We start from the raw sequence: 13,481 nt of genomic DNA, 5'->3' as shown, positions 1-13,481 counted from the left end.
CATATTTAAAAGGGAGAAAGTTGAGCCATTCTAAGGCAATAAAGGAGACCTGACACACATCCACAAGGAACTGATCCTCTTCAGTAACACAGTAAAAAACACAATTTTTTCTTCAAAATTTTATTTTAATTTAAATTATGGGGCCAGCCAGATTTTTTTGGATACGAAATGCATTTTCCTCAGGAGAAATGAAATGCTACCACGGAAATAGAATTACAATTGTATACATCTCTTATTAAAAAAAAAAAAAAAAAAAAAAAAAAAAAAAAGCCAAACAAAAACCTGCTTGCATTTAAATATGTTTTAGTAATACCCTTAAGCCTTCAAGCAGATAAGAAACCACTTCCAGAACAAGTTTTTTAATATGAACAGCACATCGAAGGAGCTTTAATTTAAATACAACTTCTTTTCGAAAGCCAACATTCAAATGTTTCCACATATTAAAAAAGTCACCATAGCCACTGATTCCAAGGCCTAATAGAGAGAAACCTCTACTCCAGTCCAAATGTTTTCACTTCTTTACACACAGAAATCTTTAGCACGTCTACATCTTTCTAAAGAGGAAGTCTTACATGTTATGGTGAGTAACTTGGCAAATAATGTTTTCCTCCACTAAGCTATGATAAACCCAAATATAACAGACTGTTAGTACTGAACTACAACACCACCTCAGTGCCAGCTTGGCCTGGCATCTCCGGGAAGAGTCAGCTCTTCTCTTTCCTGTAAGCAAAATGATTCTGTTTGCAAAGGACACGTGAAGAACCTTTAAAAGACCAATTTTAATGTTATGAGCAGTTTTAAACAACCAAGGGAAAATACTCAGTTTTTTGGAGCTCTGAGATTTTCCCTTGTGGAGGTTTCAAATCAGCTCAAACATCACTGATTGCGAAATATTTCAAATGGGAAGAGGACAGGAAGCAACAAACAATCTCTGTAGCATTCGCAATCACTCAGTCATGCAGAATTGGAACTTTCAGACCCCAATCCACGAGTTTTTGCTTGGTTGTGATCTTAGCGTTACTATATGATGAATAGATACAATTTTAATAACATCATTTAGCTATATTTAATAGATTCCTTTTGTATGGTCACAGTAACAAAAACATGGTGCAAAATCAGTTGGGTCTTCTGTCTTTATAAACACTGATAGTTTGCAGCATTAAAGAAGAAAATTAAAAAAAAAAAAAAAAAAAAAAAAAAAAAAAGAGATCATTCTGTTATCCTAGGACAGCTATGAAATTGTTCCTTGAGGTCGGAGGGAATTAAGTCACTCACTCACACAACTATTGTACTGGGTTATTTACTGTAAGAAATGACGCACTGCAGGCTCCCCAGAAGTCAGAGGAATCGATATTAATTTAGCATAATCCTTGCCATTTGCAGAACTGGTGAGCACAATGCTGGTTTAATTAAATAAGGCCAATATTATCTGGTAAGAATGTAGTAGAAAGGGTTCCAGTTCTCTGTTTCAGCCTACCCTAACTGATGGCACCTCATTAGATAAGTGAATACAAAGAATTTGTTTGGGTTTTGGTTTTTGTTTCCTTTTAAATGCTGCAGTACTTAAGATTGTTAAATCAGCATTTCCATGTGATCTGAAGTATTCAATTACATATGAGCATTCATTTTGCAAAACTCAATATTAGGTAATAGTTACAGACTAATACAATAACATTCCTCTGCTGTACAAATTAAATCATATTTTAAAGAAATGAGCAGCCTAGGAGTTATATACAAAAGAAACCAGCAAGCATTGTTGAAATGAAATGCAAAATGTCACTGCTAGGTCTACTGTCTGAAATACCTTTAAAGTAAAATTAACAAAACCCCATAGAACATATTTCCAAGTTTACAAGTCAAGTCTCGGAAAAATCAAATCATGTCGAAAAAAATTCTATAAAGCAGTGAAAGGCATATATACATTTTCCTTATGAACCTTGAGATTTCACTCTTTTAAAAGTTGCTAAGTTTCAATATCAGTTTATTTGCAAGACAACTGTTTATCCCAATAAGCTCACATCTTAGATACATTTCCCCTTTGATTACAAATAAAGCACTGCACATTTTTTTTTTTTTAAATCAAGGCATATAATCTTATACTATGGTGCCAGGTATGCACAGGTCACATTGTGCTCATTATCTCAAACAAGGTAAGTGCAAACATACAGATTTATTCAGATTTGCAAGCATGCAACCTGTTACTTAACTACATGAATACCTTCTCTCCTAGACCAAACTAGTATCTATATGTTTGCTTTCACGAACCTAGAATCTTTCTTTTCAGGACTCCTAAAACAAGCAGTGTCTTTGAATTCTGAAATGACACAAATATCAAGAAAGTCCACATTGTGCAAGAAAGCAGCAGCTATGTTTCTCAACTTGGACTAAAAATGAAAAGAGAAAAACAAAAACCGTTCACTGAACAGCAGATTAGCAGTAATGTTCCTCATGAATCGATAAGAGTGCCTGATGCTGAATATCTAACAGCAAATGCTGAATTTGGGTTTAATATTTTAAAGGTTTATTGGAGTTTAAGCTTCTTGCTGCGCTGGTCTCTTCAAATCCCTGATCTGTTTAACTAAATAGGTCTTCTCATCATTAAATTGTTCATCCTCGGTCCTGTCATTCTGAAACTTGCTGAGGAACTCAATAAGTTTGGTCTGGTTCTTTAGAAGGATGTCTAATATAGGCTGTGTCTTGTTAGGATTGGCTACAAACACCTGCAAGAAAATAAAAGGCATTGAGCACAACAGCGAGAAACAGGAGGTTAAGTTAAAAAAATTATCTAACAAAATACTGATGATAAATTAAAACTATGCTTTAATTATCCCAGTATCCCACAGAAAATAATAATGGGGTAAATGCAAGTTTTAAAACAAAATTCCTTTTTTATTCTTTTTAATCAAGACATAAGCTGAACAGCAGTGCCCAAGTAAATTTAGTCTGTGGGAGGTGACCAGCCACAACAGCCTCTGCAGAAACCACTGAAGACACTTTATGGTTAAATTCTATAGCAAATTTATGGTTTCATATCATGTGCAGCATCTGATGGGTATCTCACACTTCACTGCAAAGTTTTAGACCTCAAGTTACAACTCTTGCTGCCTGTCTGCTGCCAAGTCAGAAGCCATCTGTCATAATGTTCCAATTACAATTCAGGTGACCTGACCTTCAGAGATCATGCAGTGTAGTGTGACAGAACCACTTCTGAACCCCTTGATTGTATATGGAATCATGCATTCCTCCTTATCTTACTGCATTTAATTCCAGAAGTTTCTAAGAGACATTACTCTGACAACCCCATGAATTCCCTAAGTGGTTTCTAAACAGTACTCAAAAGATAACCAAGGTATCTATTTGTAAAGATGGACCATAATAAAGCAAACATCAGTGCTTCCTTTATTTCATCACTTAGCAGACATTAAGATAAGCTCCATTTTGGCTCAACTAAGCAGTTTAGTCAATTAAACAACTTCTGCTCAGATTCTTTCTGTTTCCTGGTGGGGTTTTATAACATACCTTGAAGACATGGAAGGCCTCAAACTGAATGTTACGACTCTTGTCTCGTAGAAGGTTCATCATTAGTTTGAGATTTTCAGGTTTACTGATGTACTTCGTCATAATTGTGAAATTGTGTCTGTCCAGTAACAATTCACCAAGAAGCTGAAGGCAGAAAAGAAGCCCAAATGAAAAAATTACTAACACTGGACGTAAGAATCAACTTGTTTACAAATGCTTTCAAACCTCCTGAAGTGGTGTGGTGCTCTGTGATGCTCTGTGTGCAGTACCAGTGGTCATCAGATAAAGTAACAACAGAACTAAGCACCTAAATTTCAACTGCAGGTGCATTAGCCTGTTATTTCAACAACACAGTTACTTCTTTTCCACAAAAAGTGAAAAATCACACTTGTTCCCCCCTGTTATGAACTGGAAAGGACAGAGAAATCTTTCATTTTTTTCCCTCATGACTTCATTGTTTTTTTCACTTATACAGAAGCTATTCAGCATAGAAAGAATGCCTTTTAAAAAAACCAAAAACAACAACAAAAACCCAATAAAACAGGTTAGTACTTAAAGTGAAATACTGACGCTTCTTTTGCTACCTAAAGGGTTTAAAAGGATTTTTCCCACAAGGATCACCTTTGCTGCAAGCTCTGTATTACATTTGTGTTCACTGTTTCTTACCTACTTGAATGTAAGATCAGTATTGCTTTAGGCACATCACATGAATCTTTGTTAAATTATTTAAATGTAACCAGATTTGTTGAAGGGAAAAATCAACAAAAATGAAGAAACTTGAGGAGCTATTTCTTCATAGGGAGAGAAATTAGTTTGGTCTGTGCTGCACACTAAATCATGTAAGAACTGGACTAAAAAAAATATCTGATCCCAAGAATTAAAATGTACAGAGAATTATAATAAATACTATTCAAAGCTGTTACAGAAGCCATTTCAAATAAAGTTAACTCACCTTGAAAATAAAGCGAATCTCTTTGCATTTAAGAAGAAAATAAAACTGCCTTACCTTAAGTGACTGTCTCTTTGTCACATAATTTTCTGAATGAAGTAACTTCTCATATTCACTGAAGAACTAAACACAGAATAAAGAGAAGGGTTAGGACTTTTTCAAGTGTCATAGGCATCTTTTTCCAAATTAATGCAATAACAGGAGGAGATGCAAATTCCAAACAAAACCAAACTAACTCTGAAGTCTCAGTAGATTCCTGTAAATCGCTACATTGTCACTACTTAGACTTTTACAGCGTATACAAAGTTAAACATGGAATAATAAATACACTTTAAAAAATAAGTATTTACTCTTTCAAGAGACTTTAATGTTTAGATTACTGGGAAGTAGCAGGAGTTTGCTCTTTATTCCTTTTAGAAATAGGTTGCCCAGAGAAGCTGCGGCTGCCCTGTCCCTGAAGTGTCCAAGGGCAGTCCACGGCAGGGGATGTTGGAGGTGACAGCTCCTGCCCCGGGCACTGCTCCCCAGTTCCCATTCCCAGGATATCCTGGAAAGCACGGCACGGGCTCCCTCTGCAGGAGCAGCCAGGCCTGGCTCCCGCAGCACCACGTCCAGTGTAACACCAGGATGCCTTGCACTCACCAGATCCAACTGACTTTTCAATTTGTGCAGGGCTTAACAAACGCCAGAGTCACCAGTTGGAGTTGCCAGTCAATGTGTCAAAACGTGGTGACATCACTGAGTCAGGCAGGACCAAAATAAACATTTACCTTGCACACTCTTTAGTTTTTTTAATATTGTCAAATTTTATTACTCCTGAGTAGTCTGTTTCATAGCTGTAACACTGTTAAATACAGTTTCACTGTCACTTTTTTTAGAAATACACTGACCAAATTCTCTTAATGTTTCAGATATGATTTCACAGAAAGAAGAACTTTGCTCTGAAGGAGATGAAGAGGTCAGCTAAGTATCAGCTCTACACATCTGATTTCTCAGAGCCTCTTAACTGCTTCCCAAACAGTGTCTAAAGCATTATTCAGTAGATATTTCAGGGCTAAAGAAGAAGTAGTCAAAAAGGGAATAAAAATTTTTGTCTCCTGTTCAAAGCTGAGTCACTCAGAGCAGATATTTGTGCTTTAGTGAACATGCCTGGAGACAAACCTTTAAAAATATCAATGTGAGTCCAAGTTTGTTGGTTTTGTTTTTTGTTTTTTTTTTTTTTTTTTTTTTTTTTAATTGCCTGGGAAGTCTGGGAGTTTTAATCACAGTAAAATTTAAAGACTTAAGTATCTTTGTGGAACTTGTTCTGAATAATGTGTTGAAAGGCAAAAGTATTGAAGTCATGTCGCTGAAAATGTTGTGATAAATGAAACTCTCCAACACTCTCTGTTTTGGCATTGGGGGTGAAACTGAAGCCCAAGTTCAGTTGACTTAATATGGTGTGGAAATCTCCCAAATCAGAGCTAAACAAGAAACAAACCCGCCAATTCCTTCAAATAAGATACACAGTACCAGAGAGCTCTAAATATGAAAAGGTGTCTGCTCACCCTATCATAATGTTGTTCCAAAAATTCTGCACTTAACAACTTGTGTCTTGTAAGCAAATCCTGTAAAAAAGCACAAACCCAGCACTGTCACTGTAAGGATTTAAACAGTACAAAGACATTCTCACACACATAAGACATTTAATCCAAAATTCTGCTATTTCATTAACCACACTAGTTTAGGACATGAATGCAATTACCTGGACACTGCTCAGGATCGTGGCATCACTTGATCTGTGATGAGTTACTTTAATTCACAGAGAAACAGCCTGAGAAATTATCACTGAAGAGTGCTATTTGGATCAAGGCTATACTCTGCACACAGCTACATACAACCAAGGTTAGGACCCACCATTTAATATTGATTAATATTATACTTATTGTCTCCATAACTCATTGTTTTAGGGACACAAAAAATGGGCCACAGAAAATGTCCCCAGACAAAGCAACAGCATTGAATATTCCCAGGAGGAGCTGCAGACACAGATTTAAAGCCTCTGGCATGGGAGTAAACCTCCATTCAGGTAATGCATGATACAGCTTACTCTCCAGAACAAAATTTTGAGGAGCAAATACAAAATACGTATTTACAGGTGTGGCTTGCATCCTGAGAAAAAAGGAAGAACGGTGTCCAGCTTACCCATCTGCATCACTCCTGTTTTCTTCCCCTTCCCAAGGCTTGTTTTGCCAAGAACATCACACACAGCAGCGGGCTCACAGAGCAGAGAAGTATAGAAGTAACAATTCCAAGGCAGTGAGGAAATTACCTTGAAGGTGGCAAACGCATCCGAAGCGATGTCAAACGTCGACATTTCCACGTATCTGAAGAAGTCATAGAATTGTTCTGACCACAAGATGATTTTAGCTAGTGGTTCATGCCTGATGCATTCTCTAAGCATTATCCCACAGTTTAGAGCAATTTCTGGAGATTCGTACCTATTAAAAAAACCCAACAAAGATTCTTTATAAATTTATAAATTTTCACGAATTAGCACTGCAGCATCACATTGCTAATTACAGTGTTCAGTACTATCAAATAAACAAACCCATAAAAATTAGAGGTATTTATTCCTGCATTAAAATCCACTTTTAAATACTGCTACAAAATATTGCTGGAATAGCTGCCAGTTAGAATTATAGCCAATTCAAAGGACTTTCACAAACTGGGAAACAAGACTAAATAAAAATCCTTTCTTTTCTCTCAAAATCAGTTCTCGTGTTCATATTGGTGGGATTGCAGACATCTGGAAAAGCAGTAAATTATTTGCCTTGAAAGCTGCTTGCTTAAACATGACAACAATTTACATAAAACTTTCCATGAGGGGTTAACAAGACTGGACATAAATACGGATGTACTTTTCCATTTCAACAGTTTTCAGCATCACTGACTGTGCTGCACATCATGGGGTTCCAGCTTCTGGAGTAGGCACAGCCTCTCCCATGCCTTCCTGCCTTACACCTCCAGAATCCCCCCTCTTAAACCAGTGGAAGCTAATTGAAATTCCTCAAAATTTCAGCAGAAAAGTATCATTGTGGATACTGAGCATTAACTATATTACCCTACAAAAAAATTGAAATAATTTTCATTAAATCCTGCAATACTATCCCATTCAACCTGTCATGGAGATTTGAAATCTACTGAACTGTTTGCAATTCATGCCACAGTTTAAATTGACATAAATTTGTCTCAGTTGGATACCAGATGTAACATATAAGTTGCTAAATACCCATTTTAAACATCCTGACTTATAAATATGAGTTTCAGTAAGCCCTGTGAGAATAAAGGTCTCTGAAGAGTGACAACACAGACTAAAAGCACTGAGCACCAATGTGCTGCAGCCCTCATTAGCCAATGAGAACACACTGAAAAAAGTTTTATCTTCTCTGTACCTAAAATATCTTTGCTTTCTTTTGTAAATTATTTTGAAGAAGCACTGAATCAATAATATTTTTTGCATTATGTCACAACTAATATTTTTTTTGTCTAACATTTAAATGACATGAGAGGCAAGTAATGCTACCAACTGCCAAATATCCCACTGAGATGAGTGGTCCTTTCATACATCCTTGAGTTATCCCAGTAGGTGGAATAAGTACTCCCCAACTACAGCAAACTTAGCCAGCAGCTGTAGCCAGAATTACAAATAGTTGTCCAGAATAACAAATAGCCGTAATTTCTAATGGTTTGTTAATGTTTCATGAGCTTGTCTGTCCCAAAATAAAACAGAGGAATTGCAATTTTCAGAACTTTTTAAATTAATGTCACTAGTAATGCAAGCAATTATTTTCTGCTTTCATGTTTGAGAGCTGCAGCTCTACATGTATTCAGTATGGCATGACCCTCCAATACCCAGCACACCAGATATTAAAAGAAGAGAGGAAGAAACAGTTGTCTGGAATGCACAATATGCCTCAAATCATTCTTTTTTTGGTCAGGTTTGTGTTGGTGTGTTTGTGCCAATACAGCAATATAAATCACTATGAATAAGAAGTCTAAGATAGGCCAACAAACTGGAAAGTACTGTGGTTAAAAGGAAAAAGAACAGCCTTCAACTCTTGATGAGTAAGTTCACAAGAGAATAGTTTAAAAAGGGCTTAAACAGTATACTGAAAGGAAGATGTCTTATTAGCCCAGTAAGAGTATTTCAGAGTAGTAACAGTTCTCAATTTTCAGTTATATTTCATGCAAAAATAGATGGTTGGTGTTCTATCTCCTAAATTTTCCTTTACTTAAAAACCAAGCAAAGGAAAATAAAACCAAGCATATTGCAAAGGGAAGAACAAACATGTCCGAACTCACTCTTCTCCATGCATTAAAAAAGCCTTTGCTTCATGTAAAAGCTTATTTATGCTTCAGAGTGCACATACCCTTTTAATAGCATGAATAAGATATTCTGTTGAGTGCAGATGTATTCAACTGTGGGAGTTCTTGTACCAATTTGTCTTCTGAGAATGTTGTTGAAAATTTGCGCAACATCTTTCTTGCCCTGTCAAAAACAGCAGCAGTTAAATACAGAATAGTGAAGTCCACAGACAAGTTAACAATCAAACATTATCATCACCTCATGCAGCTGTACTGGGGGGGGGGGGGGTTCTGCAGCTCAGGCAGCCTCCATACTCTGATCTTGAACAGATTCAATATTCTCTTTCTTTATGCCTATTTCAAATATGCCAAAGCACTCAAAACATGACACCACGTTGCAGCCAGATCATGGGGAATTTACATTCAGAAGTAAAGGCAGTTGATGTTTCATCAGATATTTCTATGTAGCATCAGTCTCCTGGGCTTATTTGATATTTGATTCTGCTAACAGCATAACAGTTTTTAACTGTGCTCTTGCCTGGAAGTGTATTTCTTCAACATTCCATTATCCTCTCCCCTTGTCTAGGGACACAATGCCACCATTAAGAGTGTGCAGAGCATTTCCAACTGCAGTGTTAACATCCAACTTAGAACTGCAACTTATGAAAGTGGAATAAATAAATGAATGAGTAATACACACAGAAATCATCCACTGACCTAAAATGCAAGTCTCACATTTTTCAAGGCACAAAACAAGAATAAGACCAGGATGCTGGAATTCAGCACAAATTATACATAAAAAAATGCACAAGCATAGCACCAGACAGTGTAAAAGGAACTGGAAATGTTCTTTGTTGAATAAATATACATCTCCTGTTTATTTCTTCTGTCAGACCACAGCTGAAGATGACGAACTGGTACAGACATAGAACAAAAAGCTGATTATAAACATAAGCACTTTTCAGTGTCATTCACATGCACCATTTAAAAGCCAGATTTCTGCAATTTACTGTCCATTCTGGACTGCACAAAGACACCTTCAGGATCATGTGTTATCAGATCTATTCCAGAAAAAGACCAGGCCAACTTGTACAAAGCTTAGACCGGCAAATAAAAGCCTGTTAAGCAACTCCACCTACAGGTTCCCTGAATGTTCTACACCAAACCTAGATGGAGATAATATTTCTTGACAAGCTCTAGCTGTGCTGTAAATCTCCTGAGTAACACCAGGAAGCTTTTGAGTAAAATGCAGGGCATACTTAACTAGGAAGAATTTTAAAAACAACATCAATTATTTAAAATTCTTTCCGTTTTCTAATCAGTGTAAAAAAGACTGCATGAGAAAAAAAATGAAATGTTTATGAAAACGTAGGAGGACTGGAGTTTTACAAATGGCATGTTTGTGAATTACCACGGACAGTTTTGCTGGAGTGTTGTTTTCAGGATATAAGAGAGTGTTTGTAAACGCTTGTTTTCTCAACTACAATTCCATTGAAAGCCAGCCCAAAGCAACAGCAGAACTCTTTGTTCTGACATGAGCAGAGCAGTGTTTGCAGGGATTGCTTTACTCAAACTCCACATAATATAATCATCAAGTCCCATTCACCAGCACTGCCAGTGCTGTGCTGGTCACGGCGTTTGCCTCCGAGTCCCCAGCAAGAACAGCTTCTCCTTATGATCCCACCCCAATCCCACAGCCAGCTTCTGGCACTTTCCTGTGCCTTGCCAAGTGACCTCATGGCCCAATAACCTGTGCCAACAGTCACCACGGCCAGAGGTGAGAGGACACTGTGCTTCTATTGTCTTCTCAGCAGAAGGATTCAGCTCCCCTGGGCAAAAGGCAGTTTTGTTTTGGGTTGGTTTTTTTTATTCTTCGTTTTAAAAATCCCAGAACAACAGAACAAAAAACCCAGTTCCACCCGGGATACCATCTCTTTCAGTGCAAAGCAGCCAGGAGATAACTGGTGAGTGTTAAGACTGGTAAGGAGATGGTTGTATTGGCTGCTTCATTGGAAAGCAAGCTTCCAGGGAAGGGCAACACTAAACAGGCCTGGGCACAAGGCAAGGGCTGGATAATTACTGTTTCCTTTATTAAAATATCAAATTTTTTATTTTTCTAGGTTTTATTTCTTACTTTTCTATGGGTTGTTTTCACCATAGCAATTTAGATTCAAGTATATTTGAGACAGTCAGCCACAATGAACAGTCCCTGTGTATCAATAACCTGTCTATTCCTGTTCTACAAGGAAACCTTCTTCAGAAGTGAGACTGAAATGAAAAAAAAGTTTGTCACTGAATAACCCCCAGCTGTGGTGAGAAACCAGAAAGAAAAAATTCTAGACCCATTCTTCAAGTTTAAAAACTGCCAGAAAATCAAATAAGTATTTCTATCAGTAATGGAAAAATTGTTTCAAATGCAGTAAACCCACACAGACATTTGGGATATCAAAGGCAACATCTGATTGGCTTTGGAACAGCTGGGAAGCTGGAGCACATCTGGAGCACAGGTGTGTTGACATGAATTCTAGGTAACAACAATAGCTGGACAGTCTGCCAGCTCCCACCCATAAAAGCAGACGTGGTCCAGCCTAGAAAGCAGTGACTGACTTGTTCTCCCTCCAAGGGAAACCATCACATCCTCGTGAAACAAAGCAGCAGAGGAGCCACAGGCAGGAAACAACTCTTAAATCTTTCCATGTCCTCTTAGAATCAAAAGCACAGTTCTCCTTAATGAGAGCAAGCCTGTGCAAATCGTTATCATTCTTCACTACCATGAGATAATGAAGGTTTCCTTTGCTAATAACAGGACTGAGTAAACACCAGGCTGATACCAATCTAGAGGTCAGCAGAATCCAGATGACGTTTCATGATTTCCTTTCTTCAGCAATTAAAGGCCATCCCATCTTGGCATTCCCTCTCAGCTTCCCCAGGTTTCCTTGCTTATTTAATAACCTGAATGTTTTATGTATGGTATAAACACTTGTGTGGGTAGGGAAGAAATACCACTGTATTACAATTAAACACAATCAGAGGGAGTTATGGGTGGGGTGCAGGGGAGAGAAGAAAGAACAGGGAAGAAAGCCATTGTTTTTGGAATGTCAGACTACAATAGGACTTTAAACTGTTGTGTTTGTATTGTGAGCAACTTGTTTATGAACAATCCCATTTTTAAGCACTCTTAAGGGCAATGATGGTTATGGTTGAGGCTGTGGAGTGAGATGCAAGGGTTTGGCTCCTTTCCTAGACAAGCACATGCTTCTTGTGAGACCTCAGGGAAAAGAGAAAAATCCAACTGCAGTGCAACATCTCATAACTGATATAGGATTTTTCTCCATGGTGCAGGGAAGGTCAATTATTCCATGTGATGTGGTGACAAATGCTACAGAGGCTTGCAGAGAGATACCTTCAAATATAAGTAAGTATTGCTATTTTGAATTGATCAATAAAAACTTGGGTTTGTTTTTTTAATAAGCAGAAAAAAAGACAAGGAAAAGCAAAAAGGTTGCATCAGTTGTTTCTAAAAAGAGAGAGAAATACTGGACTGTTAATAAAACTAACAGCTTTAAATTATATATTTAAACTTCTTCATAAATAATTTTATCACTTTTCCTAGTAATTTGATGTAGCAAAATTAACAGATAGATACATCTTGTAGTATCAATGTTTGTGTCCACTACCGGATTACTACTAAGAGATTAACCCTCCAGTGCACACAACAAGTCAGAATTATTCCATAATTTTAACAGAACTGTACCACCAGATTAGAGACTTATCTACTTCAAATCTGTGTTGTTTACATGCCTAAAATTCACAGATTTCATATCCTATAGTTGCTCAATCTAGACACAGTTTGGAAAAGTGAGTTCTCTTTCTAATGGATGTGTCATAACCACAAAATAAAAGAGGAAGACTGAAACATCTTAATCAATTCAAGTGGTAGGAATTTAGATGTTTGTTTTAACATAGAGAATGTAAGAAATATCAAACTTCCCTTCTTACCTCAAAATCAATGAGCTGCAAGTCAGCTACTAGGGTACTAAGAAGACCACTGTTGTACAGCTCCTGAGCAAGCTGTGCCACAGCTTCTGTTTGGGGTTCTTTTTCATTTGTGCCATACAAGATTTCTTTCATGGCAACAAGGTTTTTTGAGACTTCCTCCGTCGCCTAAAGAAAATGAGAAAAAAATACAGTTAGAGCACAATGCCATTTGTCTTTCTAACTGCACACTCCTTTATTCTTCAAGTCTGCAAACTTCCATTGGGGGGGGAATAATCTGGAAATTGCAACTGGGTAAAAAAAAAAAATAGATATTCTTCCTGCAAATAAGACTGTTATGACACTGGCATTAAAAAAAAAAAAAACAAACCCCAAAAAAAAACACCACCCAGACAATAAAAAGCAGAGGCAAGACATACATCATTTAGTTACCAAAGGTAAAAATCTCTTCCTTTTTACTGCCTTTTAACTTCTCATTCAAAAATCCCCTAAAGAACAGCAACAGGATGAAAAGAACCTGACAAAATTTCCATTCTGTAACACAGATGTGCATGATCAGACTGGAAAACATGACATGGAGCCTCATGCCTGTGCCTTGTGAACTGCTCAGAGAGAGCAAATGTATCCCTCCTACAGATTTTGCACACATCACGTTTTGTCCAACACTAGG

At 37.2% G+C, this 13,481-nt stretch overlaps 1 protein-coding gene across 2 annotated transcripts in view; it reads right to left on the bottom strand.

Moving 5' to 3' along the window:
- Positions 1 to 343: 343 nt before the first annotated feature.
- CAB39 (calcium binding protein 39) overlaps positions 344 to 13,481 on the bottom strand; it is a 41,566-nt gene continuing 28,428 nt past the window's right edge. For both annotated transcript variants that reach the window (XM_066326010.1, XM_066326011.1), the window contains exons 3-9: positions 12,815 to 12,979; positions 8,881 to 8,999; positions 6,780 to 6,948; positions 6,016 to 6,075; positions 4,526 to 4,591; positions 3,520 to 3,663; positions 344 to 2,720 (exon numbers count right to left, since the gene is read on the bottom strand). In XM_066326010.1, the coding sequence (XP_066182107.1) occupies positions 2,532 to 2,720; positions 3,520 to 3,663; positions 4,526 to 4,591; positions 6,016 to 6,075; positions 6,780 to 6,948; positions 8,881 to 8,999; positions 12,815 to 12,979 (912 nt within the window). In that variant the 3' untranslated portion in view covers positions 344 to 2,531. The remainder of the gene's footprint in view (positions 2,721 to 3,519; positions 3,664 to 4,525; positions 4,592 to 6,015; positions 6,076 to 6,779; positions 6,949 to 8,880; positions 9,000 to 12,814; positions 12,980 to 13,481) is intronic.

The sequence above is a fragment of the Sylvia atricapilla genome, chromosome 10 (assembly GCF_009819655.1).
Source record: "Sylvia atricapilla isolate bSylAtr1 chromosome 10, bSylAtr1.pri, whole genome shotgun sequence".
Classification (NCBI taxonomy): domain Eukaryota; kingdom Metazoa; phylum Chordata; class Aves; order Passeriformes; family Sylviidae; genus Sylvia; species Sylvia atricapilla.
The sequence above is the reverse complement of the archived record's forward strand: the minus strand, read 5'-3'. Positions and strand labels throughout refer to the sequence as shown.